This window comes from Oryctolagus cuniculus, chromosome 1 (genome assembly GCF_051225735.1).
Source record: "Oryctolagus cuniculus isolate XC-2025 breed Fujian yellow rabbit chromosome 1, ASM5122573v1, whole genome shotgun sequence".
NCBI lineage: Eukaryota > Metazoa > Chordata > Mammalia > Lagomorpha > Leporidae > Oryctolagus > Oryctolagus cuniculus.
The window spans coordinates 56,315,746-56,332,598 of NC_142867.1; the positions used below are offsets into that span (position 1 = coordinate 56,315,746).

Below are 16,853 nucleotides of genomic sequence, written 5' to 3' on the forward strand. Positions count from 1 at the left end.
AAAGAGAAGGCTCGAGTATAAACATACATCAGCCTGAGGACCTGTGAGAAGAGGTAAAGGGGTATGGTGCTCATTTGAGGGCACTATAGAAATGAAGGCATATTGTATGTACATGTTCAACTCCTCCAGAAAGAATTCACCGATGTAGATATGATTTAATGAAACTTTTGTTATTTGTAGAGGCAAAAATTAAAGGTTTTATCAGCTAATACACATAAAACACATTGAAGATTCCTGGCACATTGAATAAGTGTTGGAAGTTACCATACTCATGAATTAGATGTCAGTATTGATGCACTTCAGGGTCATTTTTAATTCTGCATGCTAGGCAAGTACATCGCTGCTGATCCTTTCTGACATACTCCCTTTTAAACTGGCCTCAGAAAATAAATGAACCTAAGAGTCCAACAGAAACTACCCAATAGTATTCAAAGATGTTTTTGCCTCATGTGATTTAAGACATTCTATTTGTCTATTTTGAATATTATAGGAACAGAAACTTTAATAACAAATTACTCTGACACCAATGTGATAATCCAGTTATACAAATAAATGTGGCTTATTTGCTTAATTAAATTTGAAATTCACATTTTTTTCAGAACACCAAATGTTTTTAATTAAGGGGTAACTTGTAGCAGATGTAAAGATTGTTAGATTGTGATCATGCTACAGAAATAATTGGGTTGTTGGTATTTTCTAAGTGGCTGTAATGCTAACATTTATATATCTCAAGCACTCAGAGTGTGCACCTGTCAATATTTATGTATCCTCCCTTCTAAAGAAGTCCATCTCTGAGCTCTAGGTTAAATACTAATGCCTGCTCCTCCAAGATCTGAAGTGCTGTGCAAGATGTGGGTTACTATTATTATTTAACTCCTATTAAAAAGCCCAGGGGCCAGCACTGCAGCACGGTGGGTAAAGCCACCGCCTGCAATGCCAGAATCTCATATGGGTACCAGTTTGTGTCCTGCCTGCTCCAGGTCCACTTCAACTCGCTACCAATGGCCTGGGAAAAGCAACAGAAGATGACCCAGCCCTGGCCATTGTGGTCATCTGGGGAGTGAACCAGCAGATGAAAGATCTCTCTCTGTCTCTGTAACTCTGACTTTCAAAAAAAATAATAAAAGTTTTTTTAAAAAAAGCCCAGGCCGGCGCCGCAGCTCAATAGGCTAATCCTCCACCTGCGGCGCCGGCACCCCGGGTTCTAGTCCCCAGTCAGGGCACTGGATTCTGTCCCGGTTGCCCCTCTTCCAGGCCAGCTCTCTGCTGTGGCCAGGGAGTGCAGTGGAGGATGGCCCAAGTGCTTGGGCCCTGCACCTGCATGGGAGACCAGCGGAAATACCTGGCTCCTGGCTTCAGATCAGTGCGCCAGCTGCAGTGGCCATTGGAGGGTGAACCAATGGTAAAGGAAGACCTTTCTCTCTCTCTCTCTCTCTCTCTCTCACTGTCCACTCTGCCTGTCAAAAAAAAAAAAAAAAAGCCCAGTTATTTATATTCTCATGTGTATGATGATGTTTGATTCCCACATTTATAAGGAAGTTTGGCTATATTTTTTCTGACCTTGGTCATTCCATCTCATTTGCTCAAAGAGCAAGAATAAAACAGAATATTAGCAAATGCTGCCGTAACCAGTAGCTTGAAAGAGATGGAGCCATTGAGGTAAAATAAGTGCAGCGCCGGCGCCGCGGCTCAATAGGCTAATCCTCCGCCTTGCGGCGCCAGCACACCGGGTTCTAGTCCCAGTCGGGGCGCTGGATTCTGTCCCAGTTGCCCCTCTTCCAGGACAGCTCTCTGCTGTGGCCTGGGAGTGCAGTGAAGGATGGCCCAAGTACTTGGGCCCTGCACCCCATGGGAGACCAGGATAAGTACCTGGCTGCTGCCATCGGATCAGTGCGGTGCGCCGGCCGCGGCGGCCATTGGAGGGTGAACCAACGGCAAAGAAAGACCTTTCTTTCTGTCTCTCTCTCACTTTCCACTCTGCCTGTCAAAAAAAATAAAATAAGTGCAGCAAGACGTTAGCAGTGAGAAACACATAACCATCTATCTGTGCTTTCCGGCTGCTTCCTTGAGTATATCATGTGGTTCCACTGAAGGCCTTTGAATCTGGGGGGAAATGACTAGGTTTTGTTTTGTGGTTGTTATGTTTTGTTTATGTTTTCATTTTTGCTGATACAAGTGTTTAATTATTAAAACACATTCCTTGTTTTTTGAAGCCCACATGAAGTGATGATGGATGGTCTGCTTTGAACTGAGTTGCTTTGTTTTTTAGGATAAGCTTCCTGATGACGAGTATCAGGAGAAGACAGCAATGGACCTCGCAGCTGAGCAGCTACGTCTTTGGCCTACTCTGAGCAAATTAACTCAGCAAGAGCTGGTACAACATGAGGAAAGCACTGTCTTCAGTCAGGCCATCCACTTTGCAAACCTCATGGTTAATCTGCTGGTTCCACTGGACACAAGTAAAAACAAGCTCCTCAGAACATCTGCGCCAGGCGACTGGGAGAGCGGAAGCAACAGCATTGTCACAAATAGGTACTGCAGTGTGAGCTCACGTGACCCTCCCGTTCTTTTTAGAGTCAGTCTTGGCTAAGCAGAGAATATAGAAAGCGTTTGGGGCAGATATTTCTGTACATACTTCAAAAATTAACTATTTTTCCCCATCCTCAGACTTCTTTTATCCCACTAGTCTCAACTACCTTCCACATTTCCCTTTCATGACCTAGTTTTCAGAATGTTATCACCTTCTACGAATCCATCTCATCGATTTCTTTACAAAAAGTGCTCCAAGAAATCACTAGTAAGCTCCTTCTTGTTTAAGTGATTATGTCTCAGCCCCTTTTCCTCAGCTTATCGATGGCATTTGCCTGTAATCGTGTCCTCATTATGCCTTCCCCTCTACCCTCCAGTAACTTCCCATATCACTAAAAATAAAACCCGAAGTCTTTTTTTTTTAAAATTTATTTATTTATTGGAAAGTCAGAGTTAAACAGAGAGAGAAGGAGAAGCAGAGAGAGAAAGGGGGGGGGGGGGTCTTCCATCTGCTGGTTCACTCCCCAGTTGGTTGCAAAGGCCAGAGCTGGGCCTATTTGAAGCCAGGAGCCTAGAGCTTCCTCCAGGTTTTCCACATGGGTGCAGGGGCCCAAGGACTTGGGCCATCTTCTACTGCTTTCCCAGGCCACAGCAGAGAGCTGTATCCGAAGTGGAGCAGCTGGGACTTGAACCGGTGCCCATATGGGATGCCAGCACTGCAGATGGCAGCTTTACCCACTGCGCCACAGCGCTTGCTCCCCAAAGTCTTTTTAACATGGTATGTAAAGCCTGACAGGACCTGTCCTCTTGCTACTGCACTGACCTTATTTCCTATTACTCTTTTTTTTTTTCTCATTTTTTTGAAGATTTATTTGAAAGGCAGAGTTAGAAAGAGAGGGAGAAAGAAAGATCTTCCTTCCCATTGGTTCACTCCCTAAATCGCTACAATGACCAGGGCAGGGCCAGGTTGAAGCCAGCAGCCAGGAGCTTCTTCCTGGTCTCCCATGTGGGTGCAAGAGCCCAAGGACTTGGACCATATCCCACTGCTTTCCCAGGCATATGAGCAGGTAGCTGGTTTGGGAGTGGAGCAGCCAGTGAATCAGTGCCCATATGGGATGCCAGATGCAAGTGGCAGTTTAACCCACTGTGCCACAGTACCAGCCTATTCCTATCACTCTTGTGTCAACCAGACTGGTCTCCCTGTTCCTGCTAATCTTCAAACTTACTGTTCTCTCAATCTAGAAGACCTACTAAAATAGTCACAAAAATCACTCTGACTTCATTTAGATCTCTATTGCAATGTCACCCACCCACGGAGGCCTTCCTGACTTCCCTATCACCATCTCCTACCTTGCTTTATTTTTCTTTCTCAGCATTTCCTACACTTGATTTATTGTCATGTATTTGTTTGTTGTCTGTTTCCTTTGTTTTGTTCATTACTGTATGCTCAAACTCTTTGCATATAGTAAGTACTCGATAAGTATTTGCTTGAACAGATGATTAAATGAATGAATGAATGATCCACAACATCCTGGTAGTTCTAGTTCTAGTTCTTGTTGCACATAATGTGTACAGTGACCCATCAGCGATGGTGGATGTTCTCCTTTGCATTGAGTTGCTTTGTTTTTTTAGGATGAGCTTTCTGATGACTAATATCAGAAGACAGTAATGGATGTGGCAGCTGAGCAGCTGCATCTGTGGAAGCTTCCCTTTTCTTCCCTTTCCCAGTCTCTCTGCCAAACCTCTTCATACTCTTGGAAAACTCATTCATATGCCTAAACCCCTAGTCCTAACCTCTCAGTCTCCCTATCCCCGAGGAACTTTATTTTTGTCAAGAACGTCTCAAGAGTTTCTGGCCTTCAAACCAAGACAACTTGGAATTAACTTTTTTTTTTAACTTTTATTTAATGAATATAAATTTCCAAAGTACAGCTTATGGGTTACAATGGCTTCCCCCCCATAACGTCCCTCCCACCCGCAACCCTCCCCTTTCCCGCTCCCTCTCCCCTTCCATTCACATCAAGATTCATTTTCGATTCTCTTTCTATACAGAAGATCAGTTTAGCATACATTAAGTAAAGATTTCAACAGTTTGCTCCCACACAGAAACATAAAGTGAAAAATACTGTTTGAGTACTAGTTATAGCATTAAATCTCAATGTACAGCACACTAAGGACAAAGATCCTACATGAGGAGTAAGTGCACAGTGACTCCTGTTGTTGACTTAACAAATTGACACTCTTGTTTATGGCATCAGTAATCACCCTAGGCTCTTGTCATGAGCTGCCAAGGCTATGGAAGCCCCCTGAGTTCACCGACTCTGATCATATTTAGACAAGGCCATGGTCAAAGTGGAAGTTCTCTCCTCCCTTCAGAGAAAGGTACTTCCTTCTTTGATGACCCGTTCTTTCCACTGGGATCTCACTCGTGGAGATCTTTCATTTAGGTTTTTTTTTTCCCCCCAGAGTATCTTGGCTTTCCATGCCTGAAATACTCTCATGGGCTTTTCAGCCGGATCTGCATGCCTTAAGGGCTGATTCTGAGGCCAGAGTGCTGTTTAGGACATCTGCCATTTTATGGGTCTGCTGTGTATCTCACTTCCCATGTTGGATCGTTCTCTCCCTTTTTTATTCTATCAGCTAGTATTTGCAGACACTATTCTTGTTTCTGTGATCCCTTTGGTTCTTAGTCCTATCATTATGATCAATTGTGAACAGAAATTAATCACTGGGACTAGTGAGATGGCATTGGCACATGCCACCTTGATGGGATTGAATTGGAATTCCCTGGTATGTTTCTAACTCTACCGTTTGAGGTAAGTCAGCTTGAGCATGTCCCGAATTGCACATCTCTTCCCTCTCTTATTCCCACTCTTATATTTAACAGTGATCACTTTTCAGTTAAGTTTCAGCACTTAAGAATTGTGTATTGATTATAGTATTCAACCAAAAGTATTAAGTAGAACAAGCAAAAAAAAAATACTAAGAGGGATAACATATTAAGTTGTTCATCAATAGTCAGGGTGAGGGCTGATCAAGTCACCGTTTCTCATAGTGTTCATTTCACTTTAACAGGTTATTTTACAAACATTTTCAAGAGCATAGATTTCTTGTTTGTTCCTTTGTAGTTTCTAGTTCATCCTTTATTTTATGTGAACAACATAGCCTAGACCCTTATCATTTCAAGGCATAATTACAATAATACTCTCTTGGTTGCTTCAGTTGTCTCATTTTTTTATTCCTCTTTCTGTAATTATCTGCCCTACTACCAAAAGAACCTTCCTGAAACAACACTTACATATTCCTTTACTGCTCATAATCCCAGAGGACTCTGCTTGATTCTGGACTCACTAGCTTGATTTTTTTAAGTTGTTCCTTAGTCACCCCCAACTTTATTTCGCATTGCCATTTAAGTTGATCTCCATTATGACCACCAGTAACCATAATTTCATTTTCTTTTAAAGTTGTCACAGGGCAGGCATTTGGCACAGCAGTTTAGACTCTGCTTAAGACTTTTCGTATCCCTGGTTTCCAGCTCTACTCCCAATTCTACCTTCCCGCTACTGTGCACCCTGGGAGGCAGCAGGTGGTGGCTCTAATACTTGGGTTCCTGCCACCCATGTAGGAGACCTGGATTGAATTCTGGCTTCAACATGGCCATGGCCCCACTGGGATATTCAGGGAGTGAACCAGCAAATGGGAGATCTCTGTTCTTTGTCCTTTTCCCTCTCTCCCCTGTCTCTCTCCACCTTTCAAATAAATTAAATAAATAAATGATTTTTTAAAATAAAATTATCATTTTAGATGACCATCTTCTCTCAAAGTCTGCATAGTGAGTGGCTAAGACACTTGAGTTCTTTAATGATTTGGGATGTCATATTCTCTGTTTATCTTTAGCACTGATTTGGTTAATATGAATGGCTTCAGAGGAAAAAGAAGTGAGGAGATTAGACCAAAGGAGTCTTTCCCATGATTGGCTATCTGATTTACTGAATAATGGGGTTGAAGAAAAAACAAATGCAGAGGTTGAGCTTTCCTATCTGCTGTATTTTAGATTTGTTCCCTTCTCTTACATGATTTTCTCACCTTCAAAATAATGATGGCTTCAGAGTGACCAGAAGAGTTGTGATTTACTCAGATAATTATTGACAAGAAAATCATTCATAAAATATTTTGGGCTTTCCATGTAGAAGAATATACTAAAAAAAAGTTATTTTACTTAAGCCGGCGCCACAGCTCAATAGGCTAATCCTCCGCCTAACGGCACCGGCACACCGGATTCTAGCCCTGGTCAGGGTGCCGGATTCTGTCCCGGTTGTCCCTCTTCCAGGCCAGCTCTCTGCTGTGGCCAGGGAGTGCAGTGGAGGATGGCCCAAGTGCTTGGGCCCTGCACCCCATGGGAGACCAGGAGAAGCACCTGGCTCCTGCCTTCGGATAGGCATGGTGCGCCAGCCGCAGCGGCCATTGGAGGGTGAACCAACAGCAAAAGGAAGACCTTTCTCTCTGTCTCTCTCTCTCTCTCACTGTCCACTCTGCCTGTTAAAAAAAAAAAAAAAGTTATTTTACTTTGCTTACTAGAGAACATGTTACACATTACTTGGGCCCCATGTGGTAATTAACTTGGAGGACAATTATTTTTGGAAGGTTCAGATAGCAGATTATAAATAAAAGAGTCCCCATTTGCGTTATTTTCTGTAGTTCCAGAGTTCATCTTGGGAGAGTGACAGAAGGTATTCATTACAAAAACAAATCTGGGTCTGAAGGATAATGCCTGACAATTGTTTCCAAATGTAGGCAAGTAGAACACTGTATTTCACTATCACTTATAAAGAAGGACTGGAGGGGCCGGTGCCATCCTCCACCTGCGGTGCTGGCATCCTGTGTGGGCGCCAGTTCTAGTCCCAGCTGCTCCTTTTCTGATCCAGCTCTCTGCTGTGGCCTGGGAAAGCAGTGGAGGATGACCCAAGTTCTTGGGCCCCTGCACCCACATGGGAGACCGGGAGGAAGCACCTGGCTCCTGGCTTCAGATCGGCACAGCTCCAGCCATTGTGGCCTTTTGGGGAGTGAACCAGTAGATGGAAGACCTTTCTCTCTGTCTCTCCCTCTGTCTGTAACTCTATCTCTCAAATAAATAAATAAAATCTTAAAAAAAAAAAAAAAAAGACTGGAAAGGGTCGGCACTGTGACATAGCGGGTAAAGCTGCTGCCTGCAGTACCAGCATCCCATATGGGCACTGGTTCGACTCCCGGCTGCTCTACTTCCAATCCAACTCTCTGCTATGGCCTGAGAAGGCAGTAGAAGATGGCCCAAGTCCTTGGACCCCTGGACCTATGTGGGAGACCCAGAAGAAGCTCCTGGTTCCAGCCATTGTAGCCTGTTGGGAAGTGAACCAGCAGATGGAAGGTGCCTCTCTCTCCCTCCCTCTTTCTCTGCCCCTCCTTCTCTCCGTGTAACTCTGACTTACAAATAAATAAATAAATTTTAAAAGAAAAAATAAAGTACAGAAATGTAAAGGCAAACATATATGCCAGTTTCTTTAAAAAATAAAAAAAAGAAGGACTGGAGTTAAGTGAGCCTCCGACTTGAGTACATATCTCTGTGAGCAGGTTTCATTTGCTGTGTTAATGCACTCTGATAGAGTTGTCATTTGTTGCAGTTGAGTACTGATCATGGATTTCTTTGTCTTAGTATTGCAGGAAGTGTTGCTGAGAGCTATGATACAGAGAGTGGGTTTGAAGATTCAGAGAATGACATTGCCAACTCTGTTGTGCGGTTCATTACGCGATTTATTGACAAGGTTTGTACGGAGAGTGGAGTGACTCAGGATCACATCAAGAGCCTCCATTGCATGATACCAGGTAATAATCTTGCAAATATTAGAGAATCAGGACATAGGAGATAACCAAGTTCCAACATAACACCTGTAATATTTATCTTCCAGGTAGTTTTCCACTTATTAGTTTGCTATTTATTTGTGATTAACTTTTTAAATGTTTTTAAGTTATGGTAACATATATGTAACAAAAATTGCCATTTCAACCAGTTTAAATGTACATTTCAATGGATTAATTACATTCAGAATGTTATGCAACCCTTATCACTATCTATTTCCAAAAACTATCTCATCACCACAAGCATTCTGTACCCATTAAGTAATAACCACTTGTATCCTCACTCCCTACCATCTGGCAACATCTAATCTACTATCTGTCACTATGAATTTGTCTATTCTAGATATTTTTTGTACATGGGATCATACAATATTTGTACCTTTGTGTGTGCTGGCTTCTTTCATTTAGTGTAATGTTTTCTAGAATCACCAGTGGGCTAGCATATCTCAGAATTTTATTCTGTTTATAGCTAAATAATATTTCATTGTATCAGTAGACCACTTTTAATCCATTTATTTGTTGGTAGGCACTTGGGTTATTTATATACTCTTGGCTATTGTGAATAATGCTATTATGAACATTCATGTGCATGTATCTATTTGAGTCCTTGTTTTCAGTTCTTTTTGGTGTATTACCTAAAGTGTAACTTTTGGGTCATTTGGTAATTCTGTTTAACTTTTTGATGAATTGCCAAAGTTACTTGTTTTTAGTTCTGAAATATCAGGAATTTGCCTTTATCTGTTTATTTTGTGCTCTTTCATTTTGAATACTCTGACTCATCCTAGGAATTGTAGCCATGCACATTGAGACCCTAGAGGCAGTGCATCGAGAGAGTAGAAGACTTCCACCTATACAGAAGGTACATGCTTTCAGAGAATAACATCTCTTCTTAAAAACAGCAACAATAGACTGTTGCACTCTACAAAGTACTTTCTCCTAACCTTTTACTGAGACCAGCTCCAGTTTTAATGATATATTAAACTTTCAGAGCAGTTTGTCATGTAGAACCTTATAAAAATGATACCAAACTAGGAACAGTATCCTTTCTTGGATTCAACAAAGGAGCAATAATAACCTCTTGTTGTCTACTTTTATAAGCAGGGCATGAATTATCAACAGTTCTAACTTCTAAACCCAACGCAGGATATTTTTCCCTGCCTACTTACCAAAGATAAAGAGGGTTGAAAGCAATTACTATAAAAGCACCAAGTTTGTAGTCTATTAAAAATTCAGAGTCCTGAACTGGAGAGCCCTGAGACATGGCCTGGAAATCTGTTTTTTAACAAGCTTCCTAGATCATTATTTTGTAGCTAGTCTAGCACCATCTAAGGACTGGCGCTCAGAAACCTCTCTCCTGTATAACAGAATTGATAAAAATAACAGAATTATTAAAAATAAATTCAAAATAGAGATCAGGAGCCAGAGAGATAGGAAAGCTAATCTAGCAAAAACCTGATATATATTATATTTGATCTTATATTTTTTTCTTTCCATTTAGCCCTGTGCTTCCTATAGCCAACAAAAGGAATAGTGTTGATTCATATAGTTTTTATTGCTTAATCAAAAATAAGCATATTAATCCTTCAGGAGTGGTGTATTTCTTTTCCCAGCCCTAAAATCTCTAAGGAATGTTATCATGTGGTTCCTCATATAAAGGGAGCTGAGTCAGGATTTCCCAAGATGTTAAAACGATAACTACTTGGCAGAATGACAGGGCTTTTTAAAACCTCTTCATTTTTTTTCTAAATATTTTGTTTCCAATTTGCAAAAGTAATAATGCCATTTGTTTAAAATTCAAACATGAAAGAAATACGTTGTGTAAAATTAAAGTCTTCCATAGTCCTTCCTACCCCACACACAACTCCACCTTGAACCCTATGGTATTTTTTCTTTATCCAAAAAAAGAGAGAGAGAAAAAAGGATCATTCTTATTTATTGGTTTGCAATTTGTTTTTTTTTTTTTAATGTAACAGTGTATTCTAGCACATATAGATCAAAGTGGTTTTTTTAGAGTTTGCCAGATGTTCCTTTGAATGGGTATTTGAAACAACGAGTTTTTTTCCAGTGACTCCATAGTTAATAAGCAATGCTTCCAAGAATCTTTTCACACTTGGATGTAGAAACCTCATTTCTGCTTCTTCCCAAATCTGCTTACTCATCATTTTGTTACCTGGGAAATCTGGCTCAAGTATTTTAGATGTATAACTGTCTTGGGGGCGGGGAACTTTTTTTCTGCTAATATCCATTTGGATATTTATAACAACATTCATGGGCCAATACAAAATTAACAACTTAAAAATTAGCCTGCTGTAGACTTATTTAATTAAGTCCCAACTGCAGGACCAGACCAAATAACTTTGTAAGCCTTATATGGCCAACAGGCCTGACATTCTCCACCCATGGTCTAAGTCTTGGAAACCCCACAAGAGTAGTGTTTAAAATACTTTCTATATTGTTAGCCCAAGATTCTTAGACCTGCACTGCTGCCAGGAGAAGAAATTGTATGTGAAGGTCTTCGGGTCCTACTAGATCCTGATGGAAGAGAAGAAGCCACTGGAGGTCTTCTTGGAGGCCCACAGCTGCTGCCGGCAGAAGGAGCCTTGTTCCTGACCACATACAGAATTCTCTTCAGAGGGGCTCCCCACGATCAACTGGGTATGACTCCTGATACACTGTCTGAACTCAGTCATCTGTGTGGTACGTGAGGTTTTGATGCAGTTTGTGCACAGTGACTTGCAGATCATTTGAAATCCAAAGTAAGCCTTTTTGCCACACAGGTTGGGGATACTTTTATCTGTAGAAGATAATTATAATTTGGGTCATAAATTTTTACTTGAAGAACAAAGGCTGTCTTGTAAATGTTCCTGAGGCAGATTATTGTGACCACCCTAGGTAACAATAACTGACTTTTAAATATGCTCCTGCTGACTTATCCCAACTTGGGACAGCACTAATCAACCCTGCTTCCCTCTCAGCAAGCAACTTTTCTTCCTCTCATAAACTCCCAAAACTACTATTTCTATTTTCTACGACTCTATGCAACCTTCTATATTAGGAAGGAATAGCATGCCCTATCCAAAAGTAATCTGCATTAACTTCTTAAAATCACTGTAGTCTCTCTATAAAATATTCTTACTGATTGGAAAAGTACATAAGGTTTTGGGCCAGACTATTGGATTACAAGTCAAATACCTCAAATTCAGATTGCTACTAAGGAATCTTGATATTTGAAATAAGTCACCTAACTCCTATGGACTTAATTTTCTGCTATTTTAGAAAATTGGGCTTTCATTGGTGGTAGTTCAGTAATTTTCACACTTAGATGCATGTTTGAATTACCTGGGAAGCTTGAAATTACGTGTCAATTTCTGGCCCAAACCCCAAATAGTTGAATTAGAATCTGAAGCAATAAGAATGGGGAGACCTAGGCATCTGTATACTTTTTAAGCCCCACTAGTAAATATGATGAATTCTGAAAGTTGAAAACCATTGTGCTAGATGGTCCTTCTTCCTGTGAAAACATTTGATAGCATTTAGTGAGTATGCACTATGTGCTATGCATTTTGTTGAACAATGAAACTCAGATGTAAAAAAATGTATTTAGACTATTTTTGAAGACTTTTTTAAAAGAATTGTCTAATTCAGTTTGAAAGGCAGTTATAGAGAGAGAGTGACAGAGAGTGAGAGAGCTCTTCCATCTACTGGTTCACTCTCCAAATGGCCACAACTGCCGGGGCTGGGCCCTGCCAAAGCCAGGAGCTTCTTCTGGATCTTCCACATGGGTGCAGCAGCCCAAGCACTTGGGCCTTCTCTGCTGCTTTCCCAGACACATTAGCAGGGAGTTGAATAGGAAGTGGAGCAGCCAGGACTCAAACCAGTGCTCATATAGGATGGCAGCATTACAAGCAGCCGCTTAACCCCCTATGCCACAGCACCATCCAGCTCTTTAAAATCTTAATAGTTATATTATTCCTAGGTTTAATAGAATCAAGATGGTTTAAACTATTGGTCATAAAAGATTGCTTACCATACAATATAGCAAAAAAGCTACAAAATTCAGTTGGGTCTGACATAGTACCTCTTAGGATGCCCACATCCAAAACTGGAATGCTGGTTCAAGTCCTGGCTACTCTACTTCCAATCCACCTTCCTACTAACATGCCTGGAAAAGCAGTGGATAATGCGTGCCTGCCACCCATATGGCAAACTAGGATGGAGTTCTGAGCTCCATTGCTGGCCCTTGTAGGCATTTGGGGAGCAAGCCAGTGGATTGAAGGTCTCTCTCTCTGTGTTTCAATATATGCATACACTGTGTAATGTGCAACCAGGGTAAACATCTCTATCTCCTCAAACATTTAACATTTCTTTATGGTGAAAATTTTCAAAATCCTTTCCTCTAGTTTTTTTAGAGAAAAATACACAGTAGATCATCATTATCTATAATCACCCTACTTTGCAATAGAACACCAGAACTTTTTACTTCTATCTATAGCTTAGCACCCACAACTCTCCCTCCATGTACTCTCCCCAGCCTGTAAACCATCATTATTGAGATAAACTTTTTAATTTATTTTTTAAAAAGATTTAGTTATTAGAAAAAGTGACAGAGAGAGATCATCCACCTGCTGATTTAATGGCTGCAACAGCCGGCGCCGCGGCTCACTAGGCTAATCCTCCGCCTAGCGGCGCCGGCACACCGGGTTCTAGTCCCGGTCGGGGCGCCGGATTCTGTCCCGGTTGTCCCTCTTCCAGGCCAGCTCTCTGCTGTGGCCAGGGAGTGCAGTGGAGGATGGCCCAGGTGCTTGGGCCCTGCACCCCATGGGAGACCAGGAAAAGCACCTGGCTCCTGGCTCCTGCCATCGGATCGGTGCGGTGCGCCGGCCGCAGCGCGCCAGCCGCGGCGGCCATTGGAGGGTGAACCAACGGCAAAGGAAGACCTTTCTCTCTGTCTCTCTCTCTCTCACTGTCCACTCTGCCTGTCAAAAAAAAAAAAAAATGGCTGCAACAGCCAGGACTCAGTCAGGCTGAAGTCAGGAGCCAGGAGCCAGGAGCTCCATCTGGGCCTCCCTCATGGATAGCAGGGGACTAGTAAGTGCTGCTTTCCCAGGCACATTACCAGAGAGCTGTATTGAAAAGTGAAGCAACCAGGACTCGAAACGGCACTCCAGTATAGGATGCCAGCATTATAAAAGGCAACTTTACCTGCTACACCAACAGCCCAAGACCAACTCTTTAGACTCCACATGTGAGTGAGATCATGTGATACATGTATTTCTGTGCCTGGCTTATTTAGTTAACATCACAACCCCCACTCCCATCCATGTTGTTGAAAATAACAGAATTTCATTCTTTTTATGGCTGAGTAATAATATGTACCAACTTTATTTTTTATTTGAGAGGCAGAGTTACAGAAAGAGAGGGAGAGACCCCAAAAGACAGGTCTTCCATCTGCTGGTTCACTCCCCAAGGGACCACAACAGCTAGGACTGGGCCAGGCTAAAGCCAGGAGCCAGGAGCTTCTTCCAGGTCTCACATGAGTTCAGGGGCCCAAGCACTTGGGCCATCCTCCACTGCTTTTCCAGGTCCATTAGCAGGGAGATGGATCAGAAGTGGAGCAGCCAGGTTTCTAACCGGCATCCGTATGGAGTGCCGGCATCTCAGGCGGCAGCTTAATCTGCTGTGCCACAGTGCTGGCCCCTGTGCACCATATTGTTCTATCCATTCATCAGTGGATGGACATTTACATTGTTTCCATGTCTTGGCTATTATGACTAGTGCTGTAATAAACGTCTCAGTGCACATGGCTCTTCCACAGACTGATTTCATTTCCCTTGAGTGGACACCAGCTGTGGGAATTGCTGGACCTCACAATAGTTCTACATTTAGTTTTTTTGAGGAACTGCCCACTGTTTTCCAAACTGGCTATCCTGTTTTAAGTTCCCACCAACAGTGTGCAAGGATTCCCTTTTGTCTGCATCCTCACCAGAACTTGTTACCGTTTGTCCTCTTAATAATTATCATTCTAACTTGGGTGAGATAATATCTCATTGTGGCTTTGATTGCATGTCCCTGATGATTAGTGATGTTGAGCATTTTTTTATGTACCTGTTGCTATTTGTATGTCTTCCTTTGAAAAATGCGTTTACATTTACTATTTTTTAATTAGGTTGTTTAAGGTTTTTTGCTATTGAATTGTTTTCTTTTATAATCTGATTGTTGGCAGATGTGTAACTTAGAAGCTACTGTTCTGTAGCTTGTTTCCTTTCACTATGTTGTTTCCTTTACTGTGAAAAATCTCTTTAGTTTGATGAGATCCCATTTGTCTATTTTTGCTTATGTTTCCTGTGCTTTTAGGGTCTGATCCAAAAATTCTTACCCACTCCAATGTACTGATCTATCTCTCCTGTGTTTTATTCTAGTAAGTTCAAAAATTCAGGTCTTAAATTTAGTTCATTAATCCATTTTTAATTGATTTTTGTGCTTAGTGAAGGACCAGGGTCTGGTTTCTTTGTTTTGCATACAGATATTCAGATTTTCTAACACTATTTATTCAAAAGACTGTGTTTATTCTAATGGGTATTCTTAGCAAATTTGTCAGAGATTATTTGGCTTTAGATGCATGAGGTTATTTCTAGAATATCTATTCTGTTCCATTGGTCTACGTACCTGTTTTTATGTCAGTTACATGCTGTTTTAATTACTGTAGCTCTGTAATATATTTTAAAGTCAAGGAGTGTCTTCTTTGTGCTCAAGATTGCTTTGACTGTTCAGAGTCTTCTGTGATTCCATATAAGTTTTAGTATTTTTTTTTCTAGTTGTGAAAAATGTCATTGGTGTTTTTTTTTGATAGAGATTGTATTGAATCTGTGAGTCAATTTGAGTGGTATAGACATTTTAACTATTGATTCTTCCACAAATGTCTTTCCATTTCTATGTGTTCTCTTCAGTTTCTCCCATCAGCATGTTGTAGTTTTCATTGCGTAGGTCTTTCACCTATTTGGTTAAATTTAGCACTAGAGAGTTGCTTTGTAACTATTGGAAATGGGATTGCTTGATTTCTTTTTCAGGGAATTCGCTATTCATGTATAGTAACACTGATTTTTGTATGTTGATTTTGTATTTGGTAACTTTGCTGAATTTGCTTATTAGTTTTTTTCTTTTGTTTTGTTTTGTTTTTTAACAGGCAGAGTAGACAGTGAGAGAGAGAGACAGAGAGAAAGATCTTCCTTTGCCGTTGGTTCACCCTCCAATGGCTGCCGCGGCTGGCGCACCGCGCTGATCCGATGGCAGGAGCCAGGTGCTTCTCCTGGTCTCCCATGGGGTGCAGGGCCCAAGCACTTGGGCCATCCTCCACTGCACTCCCTGGCCACAGCAGAGAGCTGGCCTGGAAGAGGGGCAACTGGGACAGAATCCGGCGCCCCGACTGGGACTAGAACCCGGCGTGCTGGCGCCGCAAGGCGGAGGATTAGCCTAGTGAGCCGTGGCATCGGCCGCTTATTAGTTCTAATAGATTTTTTCTTTTTCTTTTTTCTTTTTTTGGTGAAGTCTTTGGGGTTTTCTATTTATAAGATCATATCTTCTGCAAGCAATAACAATTTGACTTCCTCCTTTTTTTTTTTAAGATTTATTTTATTTATTTGAAAGACAGAGTTAGAGAGAGAGAGACAGAGAGAGAGGTCTTCCATCTGCTGGTTCTCTCCACAGATGGCCATAACAGCCGGAGCTGAGCAGATCCAAAGCCAGGAGCCAGGAGCTTCTTCTGGGTCTCCTACATGGGTGCAGGGGCCAAAGGACAAAACTTATTCATTACTTCTTCTGCTATCCCAGGCATTAGCAGAGAGCTGGATCAGTAGAGGAGCAGCTGGGACTAGAATGGGCACCCATAGGGATGCTGGTGCTTCAGGCCAGGACTTTAACACGCTGTGCCACAGCGCTGGTGCCGCTTGACTTATTCCTTTCTAACTTAGATACCTTTTATTTCTTTGTCTTTTCTGATTGCCCTGGCTGGGTCTTCCTATACTATTTTAGATTAAAGTGGTGAACGTAGGCATCTTTGTCTTGTTCCAGATCTTAACAGAGAAAACCTTCATCTTTTCCCTTTTTAGTATGATGTTAACTATTGAGTTTTTTTATATGGCCTTTATTGTGTTAGGTATACTCCTCCCATACTTAATTTGGTTAAAGTTTGTATCATGAAGGGATACTATTTTATCAAAGTCTTTTGGTGCATCTGTGAGTATAATCACAGGATTTTTATTCTTCATTCTATTGGTGTATTATATCGAGTTTATTAATTTACATATTTTGAACCACCCTTGTATCAATGAATCTCACTTGATCCTGGCAAATAATCCTTTTAATGTGTTATTGGATTCAGTTTGCTAGTATTTTGCTGAGGATTTGTATCTACATTCATCAAGAATATCAGCTGG

The 16,853-nt window shown here is 41.5% G+C and overlaps 1 protein-coding gene across 10 annotated transcripts in view; it reads left to right on the forward strand.

The window, feature by feature from the left end:
• The window catches only part of SBF2 (SET binding factor 2), a 517,136-nt gene that overhangs the window by 416,594 nt on the left and 83,689 nt on the right, over positions 1-16,853 (forward strand). For all 10 annotated transcript variants that reach the window (XR_016231409.1, XR_016231408.1, XM_089328918.1 and 7 more), the window contains 4 exons: positions 2,270-2,532; positions 8,219-8,388; positions 9,207-9,280; positions 10,881-11,076. Coding sequence is in view for 8 of the 10 variants with exons in the window: in XM_089328918.1 (XP_089185044.1) it covers positions 2,270-2,532; positions 8,219-8,388; positions 9,207-9,280; positions 10,881-11,076 (703 nt within the window). In the remaining 2 variants the exon portion in view is untranslated. The remainder of the gene's footprint in view (positions 1-2,269; positions 2,533-8,218; positions 8,389-9,206; positions 9,281-10,880; positions 11,077-16,853) is intronic.